Source organism: Psittacula echo (assembly GCF_963264785.1).
Source record: "Psittacula echo genome assembly, chromosome: 24".
NCBI lineage: Eukaryota > Metazoa > Chordata > Aves > Psittaciformes > Psittacidae > Psittacula > Psittacula echo.
In genome coordinates, this window is record NC_137759.1 from 3,826,909 (window position 1) to 3,852,329 (window position 25,421).

The 25,421-nt window shown below is 45.7% G+C and overlaps 1 protein-coding gene across 8 annotated transcripts; it reads left to right on the forward strand.

Annotated features, from left to right (window-relative positions):
- Positions 1-24,251, forward strand: HNRNPM (heterogeneous nuclear ribonucleoprotein M). Of its 8 annotated transcripts, none has more exons than XM_080633790.1 (13): positions 1-145; positions 11,937-12,054; positions 14,421-14,618; positions 14,751-14,904; positions 15,886-15,935; positions 16,329-16,389; positions 18,340-18,441; positions 19,011-19,055; positions 19,422-19,496; positions 19,854-19,952; positions 21,914-22,695; positions 22,953-23,004; positions 23,783-24,251. In XM_080633790.1, exons 1-13 carry the CDS (start codon positions 6-8, stop codon positions 23,944-23,946), a joined length of 2,040 nt encoding a protein of 679 aa, XP_080489916.1. In that variant the 5' UTR covers positions 1-5; the 3' UTR covers positions 23,947-24,251. The 8 variants fall into 8 exon arrangements, with proteins under 8 accessions (XP_080489916.1, XP_080489917.1, XP_080489918.1 ...); XM_080633791.1 differs by having other exon boundaries at positions 18,343-18,441; XM_080633792.1 differs by having other exon boundaries at positions 11,937-12,030.
- Positions 24,252-25,421: the final 1,170 nt, after the last annotated feature.

Consider the following 25,421-nt stretch of genomic DNA (forward strand, 5'->3'; position numbering starts at 1 on the left):
GGAAAATGGCGGCTACAGCGGCGGTCGGGGCGGCCACGGAGAACGCCGGCGGCAAAGTAGAGGCACCTGCGGCTGCCGCGGCGACAGCGGCGGCTCCGCAACCACCTAACGGGGCCGGGGGTGCTGTGGGGCCGCCCCCTAAGAGGTAGGGGGGCCGCTGTGAGACCGCGCTGCCGCCTGGGCCTGCGGCGCCGCATGCGGCCTGCCCGCACCGCCGGCCCGGCCTGGCCGGGCCCGGGGAGGGAAACCGGGCCCGCCGTCGCCGCCTCTCGAGGGGTTCTTTCGGCGGGGCGTGCACTGGAACCAGAGCCGTTGCTGGGGCTGGAGCCCCTGTTCGCTTCCAGGCGCGCCCTGGGACCCCGGGCGAGGCCTACCCGCTGGGAAGGCGCGTCCGGGGGCTCCCGGAGCCTGAAGGGGGAGCGGGGAAGGAGCTGGTGCCAAGGCTCGGCGCTTTGTGTAGCTCCAGGTCCCGGTGTATGGCCGCCAGGGAAGTCCTGGAGGTCTCTGTCCCGCTTGGAAGATGTTTGTGCTGAGCCTTAGCGGACAGCTTAAACCCTCTTCTGGAGGCGCAGGATTATCCATGTGTGTCCGATGTCGATAAATGGTACAGAAACTTAAAAAGGAACCTGCAGGGGTTACAGCTGTGGGCTTGTAAATGTGGAGATGAGGAAGCTGGAACTGCTTGTTGCCATCCTGTGTTCATGTAACCTAATTCTGGAAAATTTCATAGTTAGCGAAGCTATTCGTTAGCTAATACTAAATCTGTTGAATGAAGAGCACATTTTCTCCAGTTAATTTTTGGCCGCAGGCCTTGTATGCTGTGGAGATAAGAATCAGGATTTTGAACCTGATGTTCTGTGAGTAACATTTGAGACTCGAGGTCAGCTTTGTTCCTGAGGTGTGTTGCATACCTGTGTGCCTTCCGTCTGCTGGTTGCTGCAGGCTGCTACACCCAGGCATGTTGTGTGCCTGTAGCTTGGCCCAGAGCTGACAGATCTGAGTGAGACTGGCTCGGGAGTCTATAGGTAACCAAGTAACTGGGTATGGAGGAGAGATGGTGGTTTCTTGAGTTGGGAAACCACTCTCATCTGCTTTTTGCTGCTGAGCTTGTGGGTGCTGTTTCACAAGAGCAAGAAGGTAGCCAGCTTCCCAGGTGCTGCTTTTTGGAGTAAAATGTTCATAGCTCTCTTTTTCCAACACAAAATAGTTAAATTGTGCTTATGACAACTGAAACAATACCAGCACACGCAACAATTCCTGCCAGGCAGGAACAGGCATGTCCTGATCCCAGTGCCACAATGGCTTGTGCTCTGGTGACATATAACGCATTAGCCATGGCTGGAGAAGTATCTTCCCATTATATTTTCTTCTCCAGAATTGTCTTACACTTCAGGAATAGTCTCCTCATACAAGTAAAGATGTCTACTACTTTGTTCTGATCTCACTCCTAGCCCCCATTATGTTTGGAATCTCTCCAGAGAGTTTTTCCTTTATCCAGGGACAGTTCTGTCTGTCACATTGAGCTCCATGTGGCAAAGCTGACATGTCTCCAGTGGTAACGCCAACGTTCATATGAATGTATTTTCAGCGTCCTCGAGGAGGGAGGAGGATGTGCCTATATGGATTTTGATTCCTAGTGACTTCTGGGACATTTGTTGGGCAGAGGTGGCATGTTTAAGAAAATTTGGAGAGGAATGTGCGTAATAGTTCATTTCTTTGGAGGAGATAAGAGCTCCCCTTTCAGTTCCTCCTTCTACACACATCACAAAGGATTTTTGGATGAAGCATTTTAGTTCTGTAACCCAAGGGAAAAACCCCACAGTAAATAAAATATCTTCTGAAAAGAGCCACTTCAATACATTATTTTCTGTAGGTCTTGTGTAAGCCTTGGTGTAAATGGAGCCCTGTTATTCAGGGTGCTTCCTTCTTGGGATGGGCAAAGCTGCTGACGGTATTTCATCTCCCTTGCCCTTCTTAGGGATACAGATGCGTGGGAATACTCCTATGGTGTATTTTGGAGGTGATGTGGGGCTTATTTCTTCCTGCTGTCTACAACTCCCTTGAAAGAAGCCCTAAACAGTTGGGTTTGCCACTTGGTAACCACATCTAAGCAATCTCTGTGGACCTGTGCCTGTCCTTGTCCCTGTGTGTGAAACCCCTGGAGGAGCTGCCTGAAATCCTGCAGAAGAAAACAACTTTGCAGCTGCAGTAGTTTCCTTTTGACCTTGCTGGGGTTTGTTATGCTAAATAAGGAATGTGTTTTAGGTTAATGCCTGTCTTTAACAGCAGGTATTGTGATTTGTCTGAGTTCTTCCCAGGTATGTCAAAGCTTGAGGTGTTCCAAAGCTGACTTGGAAACCTTAAATGCAGGACTGCAGAAAAGGCCTGCATTGTACCACATTACTTCAGAGCATGTTATCCAGTGCTTCAGCTCAGGGGGAATGTAACTAGTTCCAGTTGGAGGAATAACCATAAAACCTGGGATGTAGCTTTTCATACAAGCAGTAAATGTTTGTTCAGCCAAACAGAAGTTAAGATCTTGGAAGGATTGTCCTATTTTTAATCTATTTTTAGGGTTTTAATTACTTCATTATTCAAGACTCTTTTAAGAAGTTCAGTGAGGGAAGGTCTAACAAATATCATTTTTTGGTGAAGTAAATACTATATGTAATTAAAAGCACTTTTTATTTGAGTAGATATCTTTTTCCAGCTTATTACTTGCATGCAGAACCTGTTCTTGGCATAAAGTGATAAACGATGGCCGTACTTGAAGCCAAATTCTGTTTGTGGTTCTGGCTGTATCCATAAAATACAATATTGTTTTGTGTTTGCTTGTAACATATCCTTGTGGCTGAGAAGTGATAAAACAGGGAACCTGCTCAAATATAGAGCTTCATAGCTGTCTGTGTACGTATTTGCTGTATTCCCCTGCAGGCTGTTGTATGTGTGCAGTGATTGAAATGGTTCTAAGGGCAGTGCTGGTGCAGGAGTGTGTTAACATCAGAGACAGTGTTTCTGACATGGTTTGCACTTTGTAGGTCTTAAGTTGAGCAAAAGCTCAGTGTATGTACAGACAAGTTGAGAAACTTGGCCAGCTCTTTTGACTTCTGTGTTCTGGATTCTTTCTAAAGGTGTGTTTTTGCATCTTCTCAACCAGCATAAAGTGAACAAGGAGATGAATTGGATTAGTGAAGGAAATTGTGTCTGGCTGAGGCTGAAGTGTTTCATTCTCCTGGGTTTTAAATACTGTTATTCAGCATTTGTGCCCTGCTGAGCCTTGAAGGTCACTGGGTTGGTAGAGAAATAGTCTTAATTTCTAATGCTTTTCCATTTTTGACCTGTTGGAGCTGGATTCTGAAGTAGCTAAAAGCACTATTCAGTCTGTTGGGTGCAATGCACAGAGGCTTTGAATTCGTCATCCAAAACCTCTATTAATTAGAGGAGAAAAAGGTGGGTTTAGGTAAGAGTCATTGACCCGAGTGTTCAGTTAGATCCAGGATTATTTTGTTACAATTCTTCTAGTATCAGGCTACAGTTCTGGTGGGTCAGTTTTTGCCTGACGGAATGGTGTTTAATTACTTGACCTAGTTGGTGTTTCAGCAGTGGAGTGGCTGAGGAGAACATACCTAGGGTGGACTGTCTGGTCTGGAGGAGATGGACTGAGGCTTGGTCGGCTTTAAAGACATTCAGCTTATGAAATAGCAACCTTGAGTTACATTGGATAAACGTGGGAGGAGCCAGTGGGTCTTCAAGACATAAATTGTCTGCTATTAGGAAATCTTTGTTGCAATCCACTGTGTAGCTCTGGTGCTGTGAGCACCAGCTTTGGTTGAGAGATGTCCAGTTGTGCCAGGATGAATGGATGGAACTTTGCAAGTCTTGCTGTAGTGTTAAGAATGTGACAAGTTCTGTTCCCAGAGGTGGTATGACACTGGTCCAATGCCAGAGTAGTTAATGTATGTGATTGTCTTTCTTTGCTTGCAGTGAAGGTGAACGACCAAGCCAAAATGAAAAAAGGAAAGAGAAAAGTGTCAAAAGAGGAGGAAATCGCTTTGAGCCATATGCTAATCCTGCTAAGAGATACCGAGCTTTTATTACAAATATTCCGTTTGATGTGAAGTGGCAGTCTCTGAAAGACCTGGTCAAAGAGAAAGGTAATGTACAACTCAGGTGGCCAAGTGATGTCTGTCATCTTACTTGTGGCTGACTTTGTTTGTGAACTTACCACTTGACGTGCTGGGTAGACTTAGTGCCATGAGCTTCGTAAAAGGTCTTCTCGAAGCTTTTTTGGGTGTTGCACAGCATCTGCTCCCTGGCAGCCTTCCAGATGGATGCATCTTTCTAGTCATGTTGGCATAGAGCTGATAGTGCTTTATCGGAGATCTAACAGAGTATTGTTCTTAGGGGGGGAAATGAGATATTTATCTGGTTTTAGCCTTGATGTGCAACAAAATTCCTGAAGCGTTTTACTGTCTTATGGGTAATAAAGGTAGCTCCTTACTGCTGCCCTGGTGTGTGTATATATAGCTGTGTCCCCAGCTTCATAGTGATTTGTACTTAGATAAAGATCCATTCTGCCATTTGGTTGCAGTAAAATCTATTTAAGGGTGACCTGCACAAAAGAAAAAGGAGGTTTGTGCTTTGTCATGTGCTGCAAAACAGTCAGGGCTTCGGAAATGGTGTTCATGGTGTTTCCCCCTTCCCCACTTGGATTTAACTGTCCCATGGAAATGGGGGTTGCCTTAGTTTGACTTTAGCATCATTATCTTTTGGAGACGATGAAGACATTGAGCTGCTACTCGGGTTGTGGCAAGCCTAAATGTAGTGCTACTTCTTTAAGCTGATGCCTAACTTCTTTAATTTTCGAATCACCTTGGAAATGCGGTGGAGTGGCAAGAAAATGCATAGCTTCTCCATCATCAAAATGATTCAAAACAAGAGTAACTAAGGCAACAATTCCTCTTGTGGGTCACTGCTAAAATACATAGCATCTGTCCTAAAGAGTGATTAGTGTTCACTTGTGTTTGCACTAGGGAAGGAATGAAAGTTAATGTGTTTACAAGGTGTGGCCTCCTGAAGGGGAAAACAAATTTCCAAAGGGTTTGAAAATCTTTGTCTTTGGAGGTAAAATGGAACTTGAGTCTCGTAAGGACAGTCAGGATGTGAGCCCTGGGAAGATTCCATAATTAGAGGCCGCGGAATGTCCATCCTTGAGACTGAGCAATGATTTTCTTTAATATGAAGAATTAGTCTTAAAGACTGCTTTACAAGGCCCTAATTAGGAATGGTCCCTTGCCTCAAACTATGCTTTCACTTTGCTGCCCAAGATCATTGGTTAATAGGAGTATCTGTATGTGTAGATGTCTAATTTTAAGTACTCTGTTGAATTCCGTTCCAAGTGTCTTGTGGTTTCTCTCCAGTTCACGTGGATGGAAAAGTCCGGTGTGAGATTGTTTCCTGCCTTGCTGTTCAGCTGCTCATTCCAGCAGATACTCCTAGGGGAACATTGAAACCTCTTCATTCTGTCTTCAGGGCTTGTTATGCTAAAGCCTGGGAGGCATTGTTCGTGGTTTTTGGGACTGCTTGTTAAAATCCACTGGTTTAGATCTGCTGTGTAGTTGTGACTTCATTCTAATCAGTCATTGACTTCTAACAAATTGGTGCTCTTGGGCTGTGCTTGAACTTGCTCAATTGGGACTTCTTGATACAAGGCATAGTAGTTCCAAGAACCAGGAATGTGGCTGTGGTAAAATCTAAACGTTAGAATTCTTGCTTTGTAAGTGTAAGAATTGCAGGCCAACCATTCCAAGTTTGGGGAGCATGTGGAACAGTACACAAAGGGGAAATCTAGGTGTTTCAGGACTGCTCCAGCGCTTGGCAGTCGTGAAGGCTTCAGCTGTTAGCAGCACTGGCATAGCAGGTTGCTGAACGTGGAGGAGTTCCCCTCCAGCTGGTTTGTGGCAGTAAGTATGGGTTAGGAGACGTGAGCTTTGAGGTCTGCTCACATTTCTGCAACCTGGTTGCTTCAGATGCGTACAGTCTTCTAAAGGTGCCATCTCGCAAGAGTAATGCCTTGGTCCAGGCATTTCAGTGTATCTGTTGGTGAAACTCAATTACAGGTATGCAGTACAACAGTTATTAATGATATTAAAAGATGTTCTTGTTTGAAACTCCCTCGTATTGGCTAATGAGTACAAGATTCTACTAAAGTGACATGATCAGCATCGAGCTGGCAATTGGTGAATGGCTTCAGGAGAAGAATGGGGCAGCCTGGAAGCTGAGTCTAAACATGATTGAGTGGGAATGTGTCTTAATCTGTCCCCCCAACAGACAGCTCTGTCTGGAGGAGAGAAGTGGTAATGCTTCATGACAGCTGGGTGAGTGAGGTGGTACCATGTGATGAAAAAGAACTTGTATTTGCATTGAGAGATTTCTTGGTTCCTTTAGGAAATAGAGGATTTTGTATTTGAAACAATTCAGAGGATACAGGATACCCCAGAGACTCCTGGTGTTGGCATGGCTGTATCTACCATTCTGTAGGGCAGAGCTGGAGTACGAAGCAGGCACCACCATCCTCGGATCAAAACCTGGGAAGGAAGAGAAGCCACAAAGCTTTCCCAGCTTAAACTTCCTTTGAAGAGCAGCAGCTGCTGAACTTCATGTGCTGCCTTCATTCTTGCTTCATCTTCAGGAATTTTTGGAACCTTTGTGGCCTCCTAAAAAGTACCTCTTGCTGTCATACTTGCTCCAGAGGTTGGTACTGCTCTCAGATGTTACCACTAGAGAGCACTTCTGTTCCGGCAGTACCTGCAGACAGCTGCTCTGGAGAGTCCCTGGGTTTGGGTGCCCAGGATTCTATGCAATGTGCTTGCAGGTTGAAGCTTTAGGTGGGTAAAGAGAAAGGGACAATTAAGCAATGTGGAAGTGCTGCTTCCATCTGACTTGTTCCCCTTACTTTCAGGATGTGTGCTGAGGAGTTGCTTTAATGTCATTGGCCTTAACTATCTTTTCAAGGAGGCACTGTTCTTCGCCAGTGGCTGCAATGAGCCTTTTCACTCCCTCTTTCCTGCTTCAGCTCTGAAAGAGCCAAAATTATCCATGGTTTTCCCTGGGTTCTTGTGCGAGGGTTTTCCCTTCCCATGCTGTAAAAGAACAGCTTGTGAACTCTTCTCTGTCTCTACTTTGGGAAGAAGGTTTTCCTTCTCCCTATTTAACTACAACTTTATAAGTGTATAAAATGTGTTTCTCTTCTTTCTCCCCAGCCCGAACCCCCACATAAGTTTTTAGGGGTTGCCTGTCATGAGCTTTAAACTGTAGATGAAGGAGGAGCTGTGACCAACTTTGAATTGCCTCATGTTGAAAATACTGGGTTCCTGATCACGGGGTCCTCTTCAATCAGTCATGCTGCTTGTAGTTCTTTACTTCAGAAGAGGATGAGACATCCATATAGTTTTGATAATGTCTTGAGAGTCTTCTTTCTCTACTTAGTATTCACTTTTGACCCTCTAGGCCAAAGACATAACTGATAGAAAGCATTTATCCTTTCTTCATGTTCTGTGCTTCTCCTTTTGCTGAGACTTGCCTCTGCACTTTTCGCACCTTTCACTGCTGCTTGGTTTGTCACTGTTCAACTCGTCTTGCCCAACTTAGGAGTCTTTGAGGTTGACATCTGTGTCTGAGCTTGTATCCTAGGTACTTGCCCTGTCTTTCGGACCAGGGAAAGCCATCTGAGCCGTGCCTCAAGTCACCATATGGACAAACTTATCTGAGCTTCAGCAGTCACTGGGGAGTATCTGAGTTCTGACAGACCAGCCTGGCTTGAACAGCTTCACTTTCTGTGAAGATAAACTTTGGGAAATGGATATAAAGTTGGGGGGGGGGGGTAACTGCTGTAGTAAGGAACACTGGAGATTCCTTTGGTTTGTGCTTTGAGTTCTTGCAGTGATTTCTACTTCAGTCCCTTGTTCAGGAAACAGAGTGTCTGAACTTGTCTCGAGTGTGAGGTTAATAAAGAAACTCATCAGTCTGCTCTGAGTTTTAAGGACACCATGGGGAATGTGTTTCTTAGCGATACTTGCATTGACTTGCAGCTAGTGTTTCATGCAAGTTTCATCTCCAGTGAGAAACCTGAGTTACTTAAGTCTCATGTGCTTGAATGAAATTCCTTCACTTATGGATCCAGGATCTGTTTCCTGATAAAAGCCAACTGTTCTCTGGCAGAAGGAAAACCTGCCTGGATCACTGGGCACTACGTCTGCCCTCTGAAGTGATTTAGTACTGGGCTGTCTGCTCTGGGTACTTTGCCATGGCTTTATTGCCTGTGCACTGTTGTAGACTGCCCTTGCTGCTGTAACCTCATATCCAGTGGTTTTGGGATCTAGAAGAAAGCCAAATCAGATGTGACCCAGGACAGGCTCTTAAAGAAGTTTCCTTTGCCAGGTTCAAACAATAGTCCCTTGGAACAAGGGTCATGTTGAATTGTTTTATATGTTTTTTCAGGTGGTGGTGGGGGGAAGGCATTTTTCTTGCAGTAGTTCTGTACTCTGGACTTGGTGTCTCGGATACTGAGTTGGTACATGACTTGTGTGTTCCACTTTTGCTTCCTTAATCTGGTTCTTCAGGAAGTTCACATCTCCTTGGAAGGAGAACAGCTACTTCAGGATGTACACTTAGTTTTTACTAGAGGTGTCTATAAGGCTTGAACATGAAGCACTTAGCAAAAGTGGCACATAAAAGATCTTCAAAGTGATGGACAAGTGCTGCTGTGCAGACTCCTAAAACCTTGTGGCTCAGAGGGCAGAGATCTATATTTAATGTTATGTTCAAGCTTGGCAAACTCCTTTGGAGGTGTGTGTGTGGATCTGAAGTAGGAATTGTAGCTGAATTCTATTAGTGATTGGGAAAAGAGAGCCCTCAGTCTAGGGATTTCTGGCCTGTGTGGGATGGAGTGGTTTGGTATTGCAGGTGATCAGGGAATTTCTTACTACATACGTTGATGAATGACATTTGCATTCTATGAACACAGTTGGGTTGGATTCTGGCTGCTGCTGTTGGAATGGATGGCTTCAGAATGTCTTGGTAACACCAAAGACTTGGGCTTGGTGCCTGGCTGCCATGTACCATCAAAGGCTAGGCCAGGAGGGCTGGTTACAGTGCAGCCTCTTTGACTGCAGAGGCTATGGAAACAATTCTGTGTACACTATGGGATCCCATACTGATCAGATCCCACACTGATGAGATCATAGGATGGAATTAATTTTGTTAGGCTTTATTTCAGGGAGTATTGTTTGGCTAGTGGAGCTATGGGTAGTAATGGGACACTCATCTACTCTGTCCCTTTCAAAGGGACTTGTTACTCTCTACCAGTCTCAGATGCCATCCTCACAAACACATGAATGGATCAGAGCTTGTTTATTCCCTCTAGTTAACTCTAGGTAACGCTCTGAGGGCTGGAGCACCTCTGCTCTGGAGACAGGCTCAGAGAGCTGGGCTGGTTCAGCCTGGAGAAGAGAAGGCTCTGGGGACACCTTAGAGCAGCTCCCTGTGTCTGAAGGGGCTACAGGAAACCTGGAGAGGGGCTTTGGACAAGGGCCTGTAGGGACAGGCCAAGGGGAATGGCTTTAACCTGCCAGAGGGGAGACTGAGATGAGCTCTTAGGCAGAAGCTCTTCCCTGTGAGGGTGCTGAGGCGCTGGCCCAGGGTGCCCAGAGAAGCTGTGGCTGCCCCATCCCTGGCAGTGTTCAAGGCCAGGTTGGACACAGGGGCTTGGAGCAAGCTGCTCCAGTGGAAGGGGTCCCTGCCCATGGCAAGGGGCTAGAACTGGATGAGCTTTAAGGTCCCTTCGACCCAAACCAGTCTGTGATTCCATGAACTGTTCTCTGGCTGGAATGCTGCTATTGCTAATTATTTATGTATTTAAATAAAAAGCAAGGAACTAAAGTGGTGATTTCACAAAGCATTCCTTTTCTTCCAGCTTTGACAGAGCCTTCGTATGTTCGTTTTACATCATGACACTGGGTGTCCTACAGACGACTGGTCCTGTGGGAGGTCAGGTCACCTCTTCCTCCCTCTGTCCCTTGCTAAGAACTAGACTCCTGAATGTGAGATTCCAGTTCCTTACTCAAAGTTTGCTGTCAGTATTCATGCTGGGAAGTGTTTTTCCACAGACTGCTTCCCACCTTTCAGCTAATGCAACTTGGAGTCTTCCTGTCTTAAACTGAAAAGCTAGGACTTTCTAAAACCACAAAGAAGAAGTAAAAACCCATTTACTTCTGTGATCCTTCTGTGTGGCAGTCACTTCACAGGCAGCAGCCGCTTTGGAGTTGTGTTCTGGAGGTACATGACATGGTTCTGTGGTCATAAAAAGGCAATCCTGATCTTGGGAGGAAAGGTGCAGATGTTGTGTTTCGGTGTATTTTGCTGTAGATGGTTTTGTATTGAGAGCAAATACGTCGAACTGTTTCATACTACTTATTGAAGCTGGGAAATAGACTTGATTGTGGCTTAACTAAAGGCCAAAAACCTGCTGAGATAAATAGTAGGCAGTCAGCTGTGTGTTGATTCAGTGTGACCCCCTTTGTGGAAGTTGGTCTTTAAGTCCAGAGCAAAGCACATAACTTCAAGTCCTGGACTATGGAGACAAGGTTTCATACTAGCGAAGTGAAGGAGACTTGTTCTTGCAGACTTTCCTATGGATTTGGATTGCCTGGAGTAAGGAGTGAGTACTAGAGATCAAGGCAAGAGGTACTGTGGCAATAGCTGGCTTTTGAAATGGAGGAAAATCAAGAACATATTTAACTGGTTTAAGACTTCACTGCATACCTGTAATTGTCCAGTTTTGTGGTTTAGAGAACATGGAGTGTTTCTGGGCTTGCTTATAAGGCAGAGGCTCCATACACGGTTGTTGATTGTTCTAAATTCCCATTGTTTTCTTGGCTTTTCTCCCTTGGTATATGTGTCGTCTGGAATCTGATTTGTAGTTGGTGAGGTAACATACGTGGAGCTCTTAATGGACGCTGAAGGAAAGTCAAGGGTAAGTGTTTGAGAGCTTTCTTCTGTGGATTTTCTACATGCCAAATGTAACTGTATGGTGGCGTCAGGAAGGCAGAGAGTGTGTATGGTTAGTGGCTACACCATAAGGTTGCTTAAAGCTGCTTTTGGGGTGGGTGGAGGTGGGATGGGGCCTCGTAACCAGCGTTAGGGTGGTTTTCCACTGTGTTCAGTTGGCGTTGGCTGTTTGAATGACCCAGGGACCCTAGCAGTATGTATAGTGTTATGGAATTTAATGTAATCCTTGTGTTTTGGATAACGTCACTGTAGTGGTTTGCTGAATTTGGAAGGCTAGTGTGCAAGAGCAGGTTTGAAGTACACTTCCTGTGCCAGGAAGTTAGTTCCTATGCATAAACGTATAGTGCCTTCATAGGTCCTTAAGTCCTTTAGTCCAGTGACAGTATCTCACAGGGAAAAACCCACTAGGAGCACACTTACTCTACAGAAGGTTATGGATTTAGGGTGAGAGAGTATGCTGAGGGCTTTGCTGGATGCCAGGGAAGATCAGGTCACGTGAAGCGTGTGGTATTTTTCTTGGAGAATCGGGACTTAGTTCTGTTTGTTCCAACTTCAGAATTGACAGTTTAACCCCATTAACACAAATTATGTCTTATGGAATTCAAGTATTGGAGGCTTTATTGGGTAAGATTACATTTGGTTTTGCTACTAGGGCTGTCTAATGTGATTTGACTTTAAAACAAAGTAAACGAGTTGTGTGTGTTGCATTTTTTACTGACTTGATTTCTTCTTTCTTCCCTCCTCCCTGTTCCTTGCCTGTGAAATCACCTCATCAGGGATGCGCGTAAGTTCACTTCTGAATTTATAGCAAGAAATGAGGAGACTCTTTAAAGATCAGCAATGTTCTTAGCTATCTTGTATCCCCACAGTGTTGTTGAATTCAAGATGGAAGAAAGCATGAAAAAGGCTGCGGAGGTTTTGAACAAGCATAGTCTTGGTGGAAGACCATTGAAAGTGAAAGAAGTAAGACGTGCATCTGTTCTTTCAGTATGTTGAATTTGAAGGTGAAGGGGTAGTTCTTGGATTTATGGCATTTGTAGATAAGAATAACTGACAAAAGTTAGGACGTATAAAATAGGATTGAAAACCCACAGTCAGCCACTTGTTACCATTGGCACGTACTGCTGAGCTTGAGTTTGAACATGATGATCAAGACTAAGCTTGATTTTAAAGAGTATGTGCTGATGCTCACTGGGCGCAGCTTGGACAGAGCAAGAGTTTAGCTTTAACTGCAGGCCTACTTTCTTATTTAGTGGTTTTAAGAAGAAATCTGCATAAATACTGTTTGTTCTTGGCTGCATTCCCTTTTAATTCTGCATCCTAACAAATGTATTACACACAAATCCATAGAACAAGCTGATTTCTGAAATCCTTTCCATTTCCATTTTAATGGCTTTGCTATTGTCAACCACTATGACACGCTCAGCTGCACCACTGTTAACCAGTATGACATGCTCAACTGAGCCATGAGTTAATACTTGACCATTGAGAAGTCTAAAGGTTTATTCCAGCAGGTTGGAACTTGTAGCTGCATTGAAGGTTGGACTAAACAACAATAAAAACTATTTACTTCAGTGTTGGCTTTGACATGGCCTTGGGGTATGGGAGATAATGCTCTTGGCTAAGCAGACTCCATGTTCTGTTGTGCCCTGCCCATTTAATGGTGGGGTGAAAGACATCTACACGAGTATAACACAGAGAACTGGGTGCAGTAGGTCTTCCCCTGTAACCTGCTTCTTGCTATAGTCGGAGGAGCACTTGGGAACAAGGATGAGACAAGTGGCAGTACTTCTCAGATCTCTCAGGTTTCCTAAGATGGGAGCAGCAGCCTGCTTCTGGAATAAGCCACCTACTGTTCAGCAGTAGCAGTCGTTTTTCTCCTCCTTAGTAGCTGGTGCAGTGCTGTGTTTTTGACTTTCAGCCTGGGAACAGCGCTGATAACACCCATATTTTTAGTTGGCGCTCAGTAATGTTTACTTCAACCAAAGACTTTCTGAGTCTCCTGCTCTGCCAGGGAGGAGAGGAAGCCGGGAGGAAGCAGGAACAGAACACCTGACCCAAACTAGCACGTCATGCCCAGTATATAAACTGGGGGCAGTTATCTGGAAGGGCTAGATTGCTGCTCAGGTCCGGTTGGGTATCAATTGGCGGGTGGTGAGTGGTTGTATTCTCTCCCCTTGTTATTTCGCTTATCATTGTTATTTTTGGTCATAGCAGTAGTGGTTTTGTGTTACACCTTAGTTACTGGACTGCTCTTATCTCAACCCATGGGAGTAACATTCTTTTGATTCTCTTCTTCATCCCTCTGGGAGCCGGGGGAGGAAGAAGTGGGGGGAGTGAGCGAGCAGCTGCGTGGTTCTGAGTTACCAACTGTGCTTAAACCATGACAAAGTGATACCTTATTTTAACAGTGAAATGGGAAATTAAACTTGAGAAGTGACTTGATTCACTTTAATGTGTTTTCTGTCTCACACTGCTGTGATTTCCTGTAGCTGAAACACTCCTGTGGAAGCTATTCTTGCTCCTGTCTCAAAATGTGCTGTTGTTTAGTCTTCAAATTCAGATCAAGACTCAAATAAAAGAAGAACAGTCTGTATTTCTGACTGATTCTATTTGATATTTCACCTTCTTCAGCAGTCTGGTGCATTTTGCTTTCTGAATACAGTGTGATGTTTCCAACCTAATCAACAATTTCACCTTTTATTGTGAAGGTGCTTACAGTCATGAGTATAAAGTGGCAAAAATGAATCTTATTTCCTTCCTTGAATTCTTCATCCTTTGCTTCTTGTTTCCCAGCGTGTCCTGAAGTCGTGAGATTATGGAGTAATAGGGGGATGCATTAAAAGGTGTTTTGGGGTTAGAAAGCCAGTGGGGATGGGGGAAGCGTTGCCCAAACCAATCTTCTTGATGTAGACACTGTCTTTGCTTGTCAAGAAGTCCAGGTGCAAGGTCAATGAGTTGTTGCATGGTTTTGAGGATGCCAAGAGTTAGTTGGCATTTGTCTTCTGAAGCCTCCCCAATGCCATTCTGGGTTTGTCAGTCTTTGGAACAGATGTAACTGAGGCTTATTGTTGGTCTTGAATAATAGAATAATAGAGAATCACTTTCAGACTCAGGGGAAGCGCAGGAGTTGGGATCACTTGAAGGCTGCTGGCATCTTGGTTAGGAGAAAATAAACTGGGGTGTGGGGGGTGGCAGTAATGGTTGAAGTGATTGGCTGGGGGGTCTCTAGGGAACAGGAAGCCCTGGGTAAAGGAAAGCCCCTTCTTCTGCATGTCTTAGTCATGCCAGTAAGTGCCCAGGCGCTTAGTGCAGTACAGAGGGAACAGAGTGTGTTGTTTCTGTGTCTGCAGGACCCTGATGGGGAGCACGCCAGGAGAGCGATGCAGAAGGTCATGGCAGCAGCCAGTGGAATGGGGGTTGGTCCAGGCCCAGGTGGCCCCGGCATGATCAATATCCCTCCCAGTATCCTCAACAACCCCAACATACCCAATGAGATCATCCATGCTTTACAGGCAGGAAGACTTGGGAGCACCGTCTTCGTTGCAAATGTAAGTGGTGTGTAATCTCTGTGAAGACTTTGTTTCTGGAGCTGCCTCACAGCAGGAAAGGAAACAAAGGAGCACTAAAACTGGGTTTTGATGGAAATCTTTCTCCTATTCCCAATGTTTCTTGTCTTCTAGTTGGATTACAAGGTTGGTTGGAAGAAACTGAAGGAGGTGTTCAGCATGGCTGGAGTTGTGGTTCGGGCAGACATACTTGAAGATAAAGATGGCAAAAGTCGTGGCATCGGCACTGTCACTTTCGAGCAAGCTATAGAGGCTGTTCAGGCCATATGTATCCTTGAAGAGTAATGGGGGTAAACAGTAGGCAAGTAACTTAGCAAACAAAGCAGGATGGAAATCTCAACTGTAGTATTATAAGTGAGGATGTTGCCCTGGCACAGCCAACTCATTGCACTGAATGGAAAATGAAAACTGGAAAACAAGAAGGTCCATCTTGAAAGAATTGTTGCTGTAGGCTCAGAATCAATAACAAACCTGATTCTCTTTCGTACCTGAATATATGTATATCTAGCCCAAATAGTCAATTTCTCTCTCTAGGTTGTAGCTAGTACTAAAGTGCAATTGCTGAGAAAGGATTTGTCTTCAGTTCCTATGGTGAAGGCAAAGAAAGAAACACCAAATCCACTTGCTGTGTAAGATGGTTTGACTGGTGTGTTACACAGCAATCCACAAACCCCAAACCATACTGCTGTGTGCATGAGCTGTGCTATGGAAAGGAAGAAAATATTTCCCTCTTTCCCCTCCCCAAGGTGCTGTTTAAATGCTCATTCCATTCTGCATGTGCACATTTATAAGGAAAGTGTTGTGGGAGTGAGACTTAGACAATTTCGTGTGATTCTCTGATGTGGCTTACGTCCAAATCTGGCTATTGGTTGAGTTGGAAACATTGAACTTTTGCCTATTTTCTCCTGTTTCAGATGGCTAAAGTTGTTGATGAGACATGTGAACACCTAGGCTGGTTTGGAAGCATATTTTGAGTGATCTCTTGATGAACTTAAGCAGAAGAGTGTTTTTTACCTCTCATTTTAATTTGAAAAAGCCATTCTTTGACTATTGAGTTATCTGGATGTCAAAGTTTTTTTTGATCTAGAACAAGCAGAAGGATATTTGATAATGTGTGACTAATAGCTGAAGAAGTGGCCTAGAAAGGTGGTGGTTTCTGACTGGGCTTTTGTTCTCTGCATTAGGCAGTGCTTAAAGCTTTAAGACTTTGGTCCTAGGTCTTGAGTAATGATCCTTAACGAAACCACAGCGATGTTTAATGGGCAGCTGCTGTTTGACAGACCGATGCACGTAAAAATGGTATGTTCAAACTCTTCCTGCTTTCTGAAGTGGTAAATGTGCTGCTGGCTTTGGGTGATGGGTGGTTTCAAGGTCGGGTCGAATTATTGGGGTGGGACACACACACACGTATTTGTGACTTTGGATGCCAAAGAGGGACTCTTTATCAGGGACTGTACTGATAGGACAAGGGGCAATGGGTTCAAACTGAAGCAGGGGAGATTCAGGATAGATGATGCTGGCACAGGGTGCCCAGAGAAGCTGTGGCTGCCCCATCCCTGGCAGTGTTCAAGGCCAGGTTGGACGGGGCTTGAAGCAACCTGCTGTAGTGGAAGGTGTCCCTGGAGACAAGGAGAGGGCAAGAACTAATTTCTTCCTTTTCTTGCAAACTTCCATGTGTTGAATTGTCTTCAGGACGAACGAGCCTTTCCCAAAGGAGACTTCTTCCCGCCAGAGCGACCCCAGCAACTCCCTCGTAAGTCTCTCCTCCATGACTGAACATGTTACTGGTTTTATTTTGCTGTTCAGCAACTGGGGCCTGATCCCAGCCCCAGTAAGACTCTGGTTCAGACTTTGGAAAGCTGGGATCCAAATGGTCTGACTAGTATCAAAGGGGGAAATGATAAAGAAGAGCTGCTCAGCCTTGCCTTTTTGGATACTCCTTTCAGCTCATAGCTAGACGCTTGTCTTAAACAGGATGCTTAAGGCTTCCAGATCTCTCAGTTGCAATTCAGAGACCCCCCCCCCATGCCTTGTAGAACCACTGTTAATAGTGGGGTTTAATGGCAAAGTAGTTAGTCAGTAGGGAAAGGTGTGCCTCCTTTTATGGGGTGATATTCTTCATATCTGATGTTCTTCAGCTGAAAGAGCTGAATTGAGGACCTGAGAATCTTCCAGGTCTTCACATTTCTAAAGGGGATCTTATCAGTGTATATAGATACCTGAAGGAGGGTGTAAAGAAGAGGGAGCCAGGCCCTTCTCGGTGGTGCCCAGTGACAGGGCAAGAGGCTGTAACTGAAACACAGGAGACTCCAGCTGAATATAAAGAACCATTTCTGTTGGGGGTGACTGAGTACTGGAACCATGGCTTGCCCAGAGAGCCTGTGGAGTCTCCATCCTTGGAGGTACTCAAGACCTGTCTGGAGATGGTCCTGGGCAACCAGCTATAGGTGGCCCTGTTTGAGCTGGTGGGCTTGGAGTAGAAGACCTCCAGAGGTACCTTCCAACTTCAGCCCTGCTGTGATGAGATACTGAAAGTATTGAACAGGAAGAGTCTGGGTTGGAAGGGAAGAGTTAGAGGCAGGAGAGCACAGGCTTCACATACTTAAACACAGCAGAAATGTGCAGTGGGATGTTAATGTCATCCTGTTCATCCAGCTGGTTACTGTTTCCTTTGGGATGGGAACCAAACCTGTGGTGTGCTGCTCACTTACACAACTGTAGTGATCATCAACCAACCCATCCCTGAATTAGTTTCCTGTGTCTCTGTCAAAGCCTTGTTCAGCAGCAGTTTTGTTTGTGGGGTTACTGCTGCCTTGACTCTCTCTAATGATATACCTCTTCTTCAAGAGCAAGTCCCTGGCTTTCAGTTTTGTTCTCTTTCTATGAAACTCAACAAATGCCAATGGAAAACTGTTTCTTGGCCTTTCTTGGGGTGGGGAAGGGATACCCTGGGTTGGTTTTAAACCAAGAGTCAACACGTCCCGTGTTTATTATGCTGAGCTGGAAATGAGGAAGTCCTCTTTTCATAGGCAGAGTGCCATTAAGGTGTTGTTTGCTGCAGATGCAAGCAGAGAACTATTCCTTCCTGATGAAGGAAAATCTGAGGGCTTTTTGCTTTTTGGACTGGGGAATCCTTAATTCAATTGGGTACAGGAAGATTCCAAATCCTGCCTGGGAATCATATGCTTTGTTTGCTCAGAGAAGAGGCTGGCTGTGTGCTCTGAATTCCATAGGTGGCTGTCAGAACCATAGGTTGAACTTTGTGGTTAAATTCTATAAGGAAAGAACCTTGGCAAAGGTGGAAATAAACCAATTGTCAGCCAAGGGTAACATTGTGCAAAGGTTAGAAGATCTTTATCCTAAATTGCCCACTCTTTTCTCCTTAGATTGAGGAGTTGCACAAAACAAGCAGTGTTCTAGCCAGTTATTTTTCAGGAGTCAGCCTAAAACCAACCAACCAAGCAAGTTTTCTCAGCAATAAGATGGCAAATGGATGATGAGGAAAAATTGAGCTAGTTTTTAGTCTTATTTCAAGACACATCTACTCTGATTTACTCTACACTTTCATGCTTTAAGTACATGCCCCAAAGTGGGAACACAGCAAGCTTTTTGGAGAATGGAAGTCAATTACTTAAGAATAAAACTTGCTGTTTTGTCAAACTATGGAAAGAAGGCTTTTTTGATATCTGAATATTTCCTTCAGATGGTCTTGGTGGTATTGGCATGGGATTAGGACCTGGAGGTCAACCTATTGATGCAAATCATTTAAACAAAGGCATGGGAATGGGCAACATGGGACCTGGAGGTAAGAAGATTACTCCTATGCTTTTGTTTCATGAGAGCTTTAAGCTGTGTAGAAGGTAGCTAGCTTTGTTCTGCCTACACAAAAAGTCCAAGTGTATTAGGAGTGTTAAAGCCAAATGAGTTTTTGTTGGGCTAAGTCATGAGCTTGATAATGAAAACCTGAATTTAACCAACTGCTCCATTTTTTTTTCACTGTGGTCAAGGCACAGCTCTCATTTTCTGACTCTTGAGCATGAGCAGCAGACACTGCAAAGCATACAGGAAACTTTGAAAACCATCTCTCACTTTTAACACCAATTAGTGGGCTTGCAAATCTTTTGTTGAGGATCTGTTTCAATAGCACAAGTTTGAAAGAGCCACCTAAAAAGTAGCACACATTCAGCTTTCAATTGATAAATGCCTATGGGTTTTTTTCCCCTTTGCTGCTTTGTGTTCTGAGAAGGAATGTTGCAATCTCCTCAGAGTTATCCCATGTAAGCTGTGGACATGTTGTATGGTGTTTGTTTTCTGCTAATGGCTAAGTGTTGTAGAATTACATCTGCTATATAAAGTTTTCTCTTTTATTTTGAGGAATGGGAATGGAAGGCATGGGCTTTGGAATGAATAAAATGGGAGGTAAGCTGTGTTTTTTGGCATGTCTCTAGCTTGGGCTTTCTGCAAGTCATGTTAATGCAGCCATGTATCTGGCAGCATTTGTGTTCTTTGAGATCATCACTGATATAGCAGTAACTGGTCCCTTTTTGAGTAGGACGAAAGCTGCTGTAGGTGTATGGGGCTGGGTTCATACCTCACCTAAAACACAACCAGTGTTTGTCATGTGTGTTGCGACCAAAGTCTGACCAAACTTTGGGGTTTGTGAGTCTGTGATACCCACTTGTCTTGGTGCCCAGGGGAATGTTCTGTGAAGGCAGCTGGTGGGGAAAGTGTGAAATTAAGTTGAAATGTATTGCTAAAGAATCCCTGAAAAATGTTCTCTTTCAGGAATGGAAGGTCCCTTCGGTGGCATTGAGAACATTGGCCGCTTCCCAGCTGGAATGAACATGGGCAGAATGAGCGGTAGGCATTGGGGGTTGTTGTAGCCCACTCTTGAGCTGTGTTCGTGAAAGCTTTTTTGCAGCTCAGGCCACAAGTGATTCACTGGGGTTTCTTTAAGGACTAGTTTAGGAAGAGAGAAATTGCTCTCTCTGCACGCACCAGAAAGGTGGCTCCAGAGCAAAGTGGCCACCTCAAATGTGTTTGTCCATGCAGAGATGCGTCCAGTGTTGGGTTGGGTTTTGCATCTCAAGAAGCCATGGTAAAATGCTCAGGAGAACATAAGAACAAACTTGCCTTGATCTTAATCTTTAAAACTGATGCCACATTAAAACATTCTCTTGGGAGCCATGTAAGACATCTCAAACTTGATCTTTGCAGACATGGATCGTGCCATGGGTGGAGGATTCGAAAGAGAATTTGGAAGAAATGAAATGGGAATGTCTCGTAGTTTTGGAGATACCTTGGAGAGAGGAATAGGTGAGTACACTTCCACTACCTGCTTCTCCTACCCAAACTGTATGTACCAATTGGGTGTGAGTTGTTACAACAAACCAGCCTATATTTCATGTGCCTTTGCTGTGATAGTCTGGTTTTGATCAACTCCCTGAGAGCTGTACAGGAAGCAGGTGGATCCACTGGATCCATCTGTGGCGCTGTGAATGGAATGTCAGATGTGACAGGAAACCTTTGGACAGCCTTGACACGCTGTCTCGTGTCTTGAGGCTTCATGCTAAACTCCTGTACACATGTGTGGCAAAGAGGAAGGTTCTGAGTGGTCTGTGACCCAATCCTGTCACTAAAACAGAACCTGGGGCCTAGATAGTAGGGAGGAAAAATATGGCAAAACCTCAATTTCCTTCCCTTCTTCCCACACATTTTGGGAATCTGGTACTTCCTCGCCCATCAGCTGATTGAAGAGAGCACGCTCATCTGCAGCACTAAAATTAGTGTTCTTCTGTTTTACCTTTTGGAATGCCAGGACTGTCAATATAGGGAGTGTGTAAAATGGGATTTGAAGTGAGCAGGAATAGCACAGTGCTGCTGTGTCTCCAGCAGCTTTGAGATGGGAAAAGGGATTGATGATGCTTTGTGGGAAGATTCAGAACATGAACATTTTTCATGTCTTATGTGAGGGTCTGTCCCATGTGTACACACAGCTCTGGTGATGCTCTCACTGTTGTGCTCTGTTAACTTGAAATTCAGTTGTAAAGAAATTGAGTTTCTGATACAACTCAGGTGACTCTCTAAAACTGGTCCAAGTGCTGCTTGTAAATGTGCACACTGGTTTCCTTGAGCCATAGACTCAATTCAGAGTTATGTATCTTGTTCCTCTTCGCTAAATATATGTAGGTAACTGAAGTACACCTTTCTACAAGGCTTTTTCCCCTCAAACAGAAATCAAACTCCATGATTTTCTTCTTACAGTGCTGCGGTGCTAAACTTCATCTGCTAGATAAGCTCAAAGCCTTCATACAACAGCAAAATGGCCTAAACCATAGAGGAGTGGTCCTTTTACTGCAGGAATCACTGCAAAGGCTCTGCAGCAGAATCAGGACAACTCAGTCAAGGGATTTTATATAGCAGATGCAGGAACCCAGTTTTAGTTTATGTTTTATGGCCCAGGCAGCCTTTTTGTGTTCCTTTGCACATGCAAAGGCCAAGCATGCTTTGTGACGGTAACAGTTATTGTGCTGTGGGTCTAGTGAGGGAATGGCTTTCTTTCTCTCAGAGATCTAGTGATAGGAGGGCTTTCAGGGTTGGGGAAGGTTTGCTTGTAGAAGTCTCCCTGGCTTGGCTGAAGTAACCTTTGAGCTGTATGGCAAGGAGGATGTGGCTTCACTCGTCTTCCAAGCAGTCTCTATTTGAACTGTAATTTGAGCTACTACTCACTATTGCTGTGTATTCTGCAGTGTGCTGCACAGGACAGCTACCAGCTAAGAGTATATTTAAAACACAGCTTTTGCCACCTGATCTTCTCCCAGGTTTGCAAATGCCTTCAGAATTCTCTTTTTTGGGGGGGAAGGCTTTCTTTGTGTGTACCCAAGTTAAGCTCCTTAGTGAACACATAAACTTTCCTCTGTCCAAACTATAGTTGGGACAAGATCATAGAATCATGGAATGGTTTGGGTTGGAAGGGACCTTAATATCATCCAGTTCCAACCCCCTTCCAACACCTTCCACTAGACCAGGTTCTTCCAAGCCCCATCCAAGCTGACCTTGAACAGGTTGTAGTCACTATGGGGTGTGTGTAATTAACAACAGAACTCTTCTTATCATCCAAAAGAAACCTTTGTTTCACATCCTGCAGCAGCAGAGCATGTGATGGGCAGTTGCTTTAGAGTGATGAGGAAGCTTAAAGCATTTCAGTTGTCTCAGCATGCATTAGGGTTGTGGTTTGTCACTGTGTGATTACTGATAACCTGTGTGTTGTGTTCCAGGTGGTGGAAATGCCAGCATTCCTGGGATTGAGAGGATGGCACCTGGCATTGATCGTATGGGCTCAGGAATAGAAAGAATCCCTTCCGGGATGGGGCATGGGATGGAGAGAGTAGGCTCAGAAATGGACAGGATGGGGCTTGTTTTAGATCGCATGGGCTCCAACGTGGAGAGGATGGGGTCAGGAATTGACCGAATGGCCCCTCTAGGCATAGATCACATTGCTCCCAACATCGAGAGGATGGGCCCAGCTATTGAGAGGATGGGAGCTGGCATGGAACGGATGGGCTCTGGCATAGGCTTTGGCATCGAGAGGATGGGGGCTGGCATCGACCGCGTTGGCGCCACTATGGACAGAATGGGATCAGGCGTAGAACGAATGGGCTCTGGCATGGATAGAATGGGTATAGGCATCGAGCGTATGGTCCCTGCTGGAATGGGAACTGGAATGGGTCAGGTGATAGAGAGGATGCCAGCTGGTTTGGATCGCATAGGTGCTGCTCCTATGGAAAGAATAGGAATAGATCGTATGGGAGCTGCTGGCATGGAGAGGATGGGCTTGGAGCGCATTGGAGCCACTAATATGGAGAGGATGGGCCCTGCTATGGGGCAGGGCATGGGAGCAGGCATAGAGCGAATGGGACTGCCCATGGGAAGCAATTTTGAGAGAACAATGGACATGGAACGTGGAAACTTTGCAGGCAACTTTGCAGGCTCCCTTGGAGGAACTGGAGGACCTGCACCTGGGGTGGCCAGGAAAGCGTGTCAGATATTTGTGAGAAACGTGAGTAGCCCCTTTCCTACCTGTCCTTCACTCATCGTGCAATTGATCCGTACTGACACGTTCATCTCTGTGCTCCAGTCACAACATCCAGTACTGACTGCAGCCAGAGGGGCAGTTCAAGCTGTTGTGAGCTGAAGCCATTTCTTTAGTGGGATCAGAGCTCTGTCCCAGGATGGAAAACGTGTTCTGAAGAGCTGGCAGTGCCTGCAGGTTGTTCAGGAGCTCCTCAGTAATGGTCTATTCTTCTCTTTTCACAGCTGCCTTTTGATTTTACATGGAAAATGCTGAAAGATAAATTTAATGAATGTGGTAAGTTATTTTATTGCTGGTTATTACTCTGGAATAGGAATTAAACAGCAATTCCTGGCTCTCTGTGTCCCCAGCACCAGTATCTTGAACTGAAGTTTCACTCAGACTTACTGAAATGCTGTATCTTAACAATTGTCAAGCCATATGAGGATGTCTGTTCTGAGTGTTGGGAAGCAATTGATGATCCATTAACACACTACTTTCTCTTAAGTGTTTGTGCCCTTCTCCATCTTGGGCTGGTTTATCATGCAACAGGCTCTTTGTTGGGTGCTCTGTTCACCTGCTGCTGCTGGAGTGAGAATCAAGAGAACCACTTTGAATTAATTCATCTCTTAAACCAAGAACACTCCTTTAAGACCACAGCTTGGGAAAGCTGTCCTGCAGCTTGAAGTTCTAAATCATAAACTCATGGAATCAGAGACTGCTTTGGGTGGAAGGGACCTTAAAACGCGTCCAGCTCCAACCCCTGCCACGGGCAGGGACCCCTTCCACTGGAGCAGCTTGCTCCAAGCCCCTGTGTCCAACCTGGCCTTGAACACTGCCAGGGATGGGGCAGCCACAGCTTCTCTGGGCACCCTGTGCCTGCGCCTCAGCACCCTCACAGGGAAGAGCTTCTGCCTTAGATCTAGCCTGAACTTCCCCTGTTCCAGTCTGAACCCATCACCCCTTGTCCTATCGCTTCAGCATCCCTGTAGCCCCCTTCAGACAGCAGAATCAACCATTGGGAACATTTAAAGGTAGAGAGGGTTCAACAAACTCCTTCTCTTCTCCTCCCCAGGCCATGTGCTGTACGCTGACATCAAGATGGAGAATGGGAAGTCCAAAGGCTGTGGGGTGGTGAGGTTTGAGTCCCCGGAGGTGGCAGAGCGCGCCTGCCGCATGATGAACGGGATCCAGCTCCGGGGCAGGGAGATTGACGTGCGAATCGATAGGAATGCTTAAGAAGGAATTGCCTTTTTAACACTGCTTCCACACTTTTGGAATTTGTACTTTTTTTTTTTTTTTTTTTCCCTTGTTAACCATTTTAATTTGACTGGATGTAAAGGTGTTTAAAAAAAAAAAGATTCAGTTGCTTTCTGGGAGTAATTTTAATTACTTTTTTAACGAATGGATTTCCATTTTACTGGGTTTTTGCATTGGAACTGCAACGTGCACAATCTTTTTTTGTAGTTGTGGCATCTCGTTGACATTACAGATGTAAACAGTAATGACTTTGATAATAAATGACATTCAAGATTTCAGACGCAGCATCTGGTCCTGGCAACACGTCCTCTGCTTGCAAAGCTCTCTGTAACTTCAGTAAACTAGAACTTGTGTCCTGTGAAGTGTCAAGAAAGACTGTTCCTCTCCGTTGTGTCTTTACCGTGATGCACACTGGTGTTGGGGTTTGGATGGCTTTGGGGTGCAGGGGACCCCCCTGTCCTGTGTTCAGACCTAAGCAATGCCCACTCTTGGTGCAAGGCTGGTACTTCCATTTTGCTCCAGTGGCAGTGCTCATTTCAAAGCAAAAGGAATAAATACACTATCCTCTGCCTTCAGGTGTGTCACTGCCATTCTGAAGGCCTGAACTGAAAAGGGATTTAAACCAGCTCCTTATGGTGGAGGTTTCCAGGTCCCAGGCAGGGTGATGTGCAGCAGGGGGAAGGCAGAAAGTGGAGTGTTTCACTGCCTGCAACGAACACAGTTTTAAAAACACAAATAGCAAAAGTGGGTCTTTTTGAGAGGGAATTCTTGTGCCAGGAGCGATGAAGCTTTGTGCCCAAGACAGGATTTATAGAACCATGGAATGGTTTGGGTTGGAAGGGACCTTAAAGCTCCTCCAGCTCCAACCCCTGCCACGGGCAGGGACACCTTCCACTGGAGCAGCTTGCTCCAAGCCCCTGTGTCCAACCTGGCCTTGAACACTGCCAGGGATGGGGCAGCCACAGCTTCTCTGGGCAGCCTGGGCCAGCGCCTCAGCACCCTCACAGGGAAGAGCTTCTGCCTAAGAGCTCATCTCAGTCTCCTCTCGGGCAGGTTAAAGCCATTCCCCTTGGCCTGTCCCTACAGGCCCTTGTCCCAAGCCCCTCTCCAGGTTTCCTGCAGCCCCTTTAGGCACTGGAGCTGCTCTCAGGTCTCCCCTTCAGGAGCCTTCTCTTCTCCAGGCTGCCCCAGCCCAGCTCTCTCAGCCTGGCTCCAGAGCAGAGCTGCTCCAGCCCTCGCAGCAGCTCCGTGGCCTCCTCTGGCCTCGCTCCAGCAGCTCCACGTCCTTACGCTGGGCCCGGCAGCCCCGCACACAGCGCTCCAAGCACAACATGCGCTGCGGGACCCGGAGCCGTGCCGGGAATCCTGCAAGCGGGAAGCGCTCCCTCGGGATCGCTCCATAGGGAACCGCCGCCATCCCTGGCCTCCCTCCGCGCCTCCTGCGCCGGTGCACG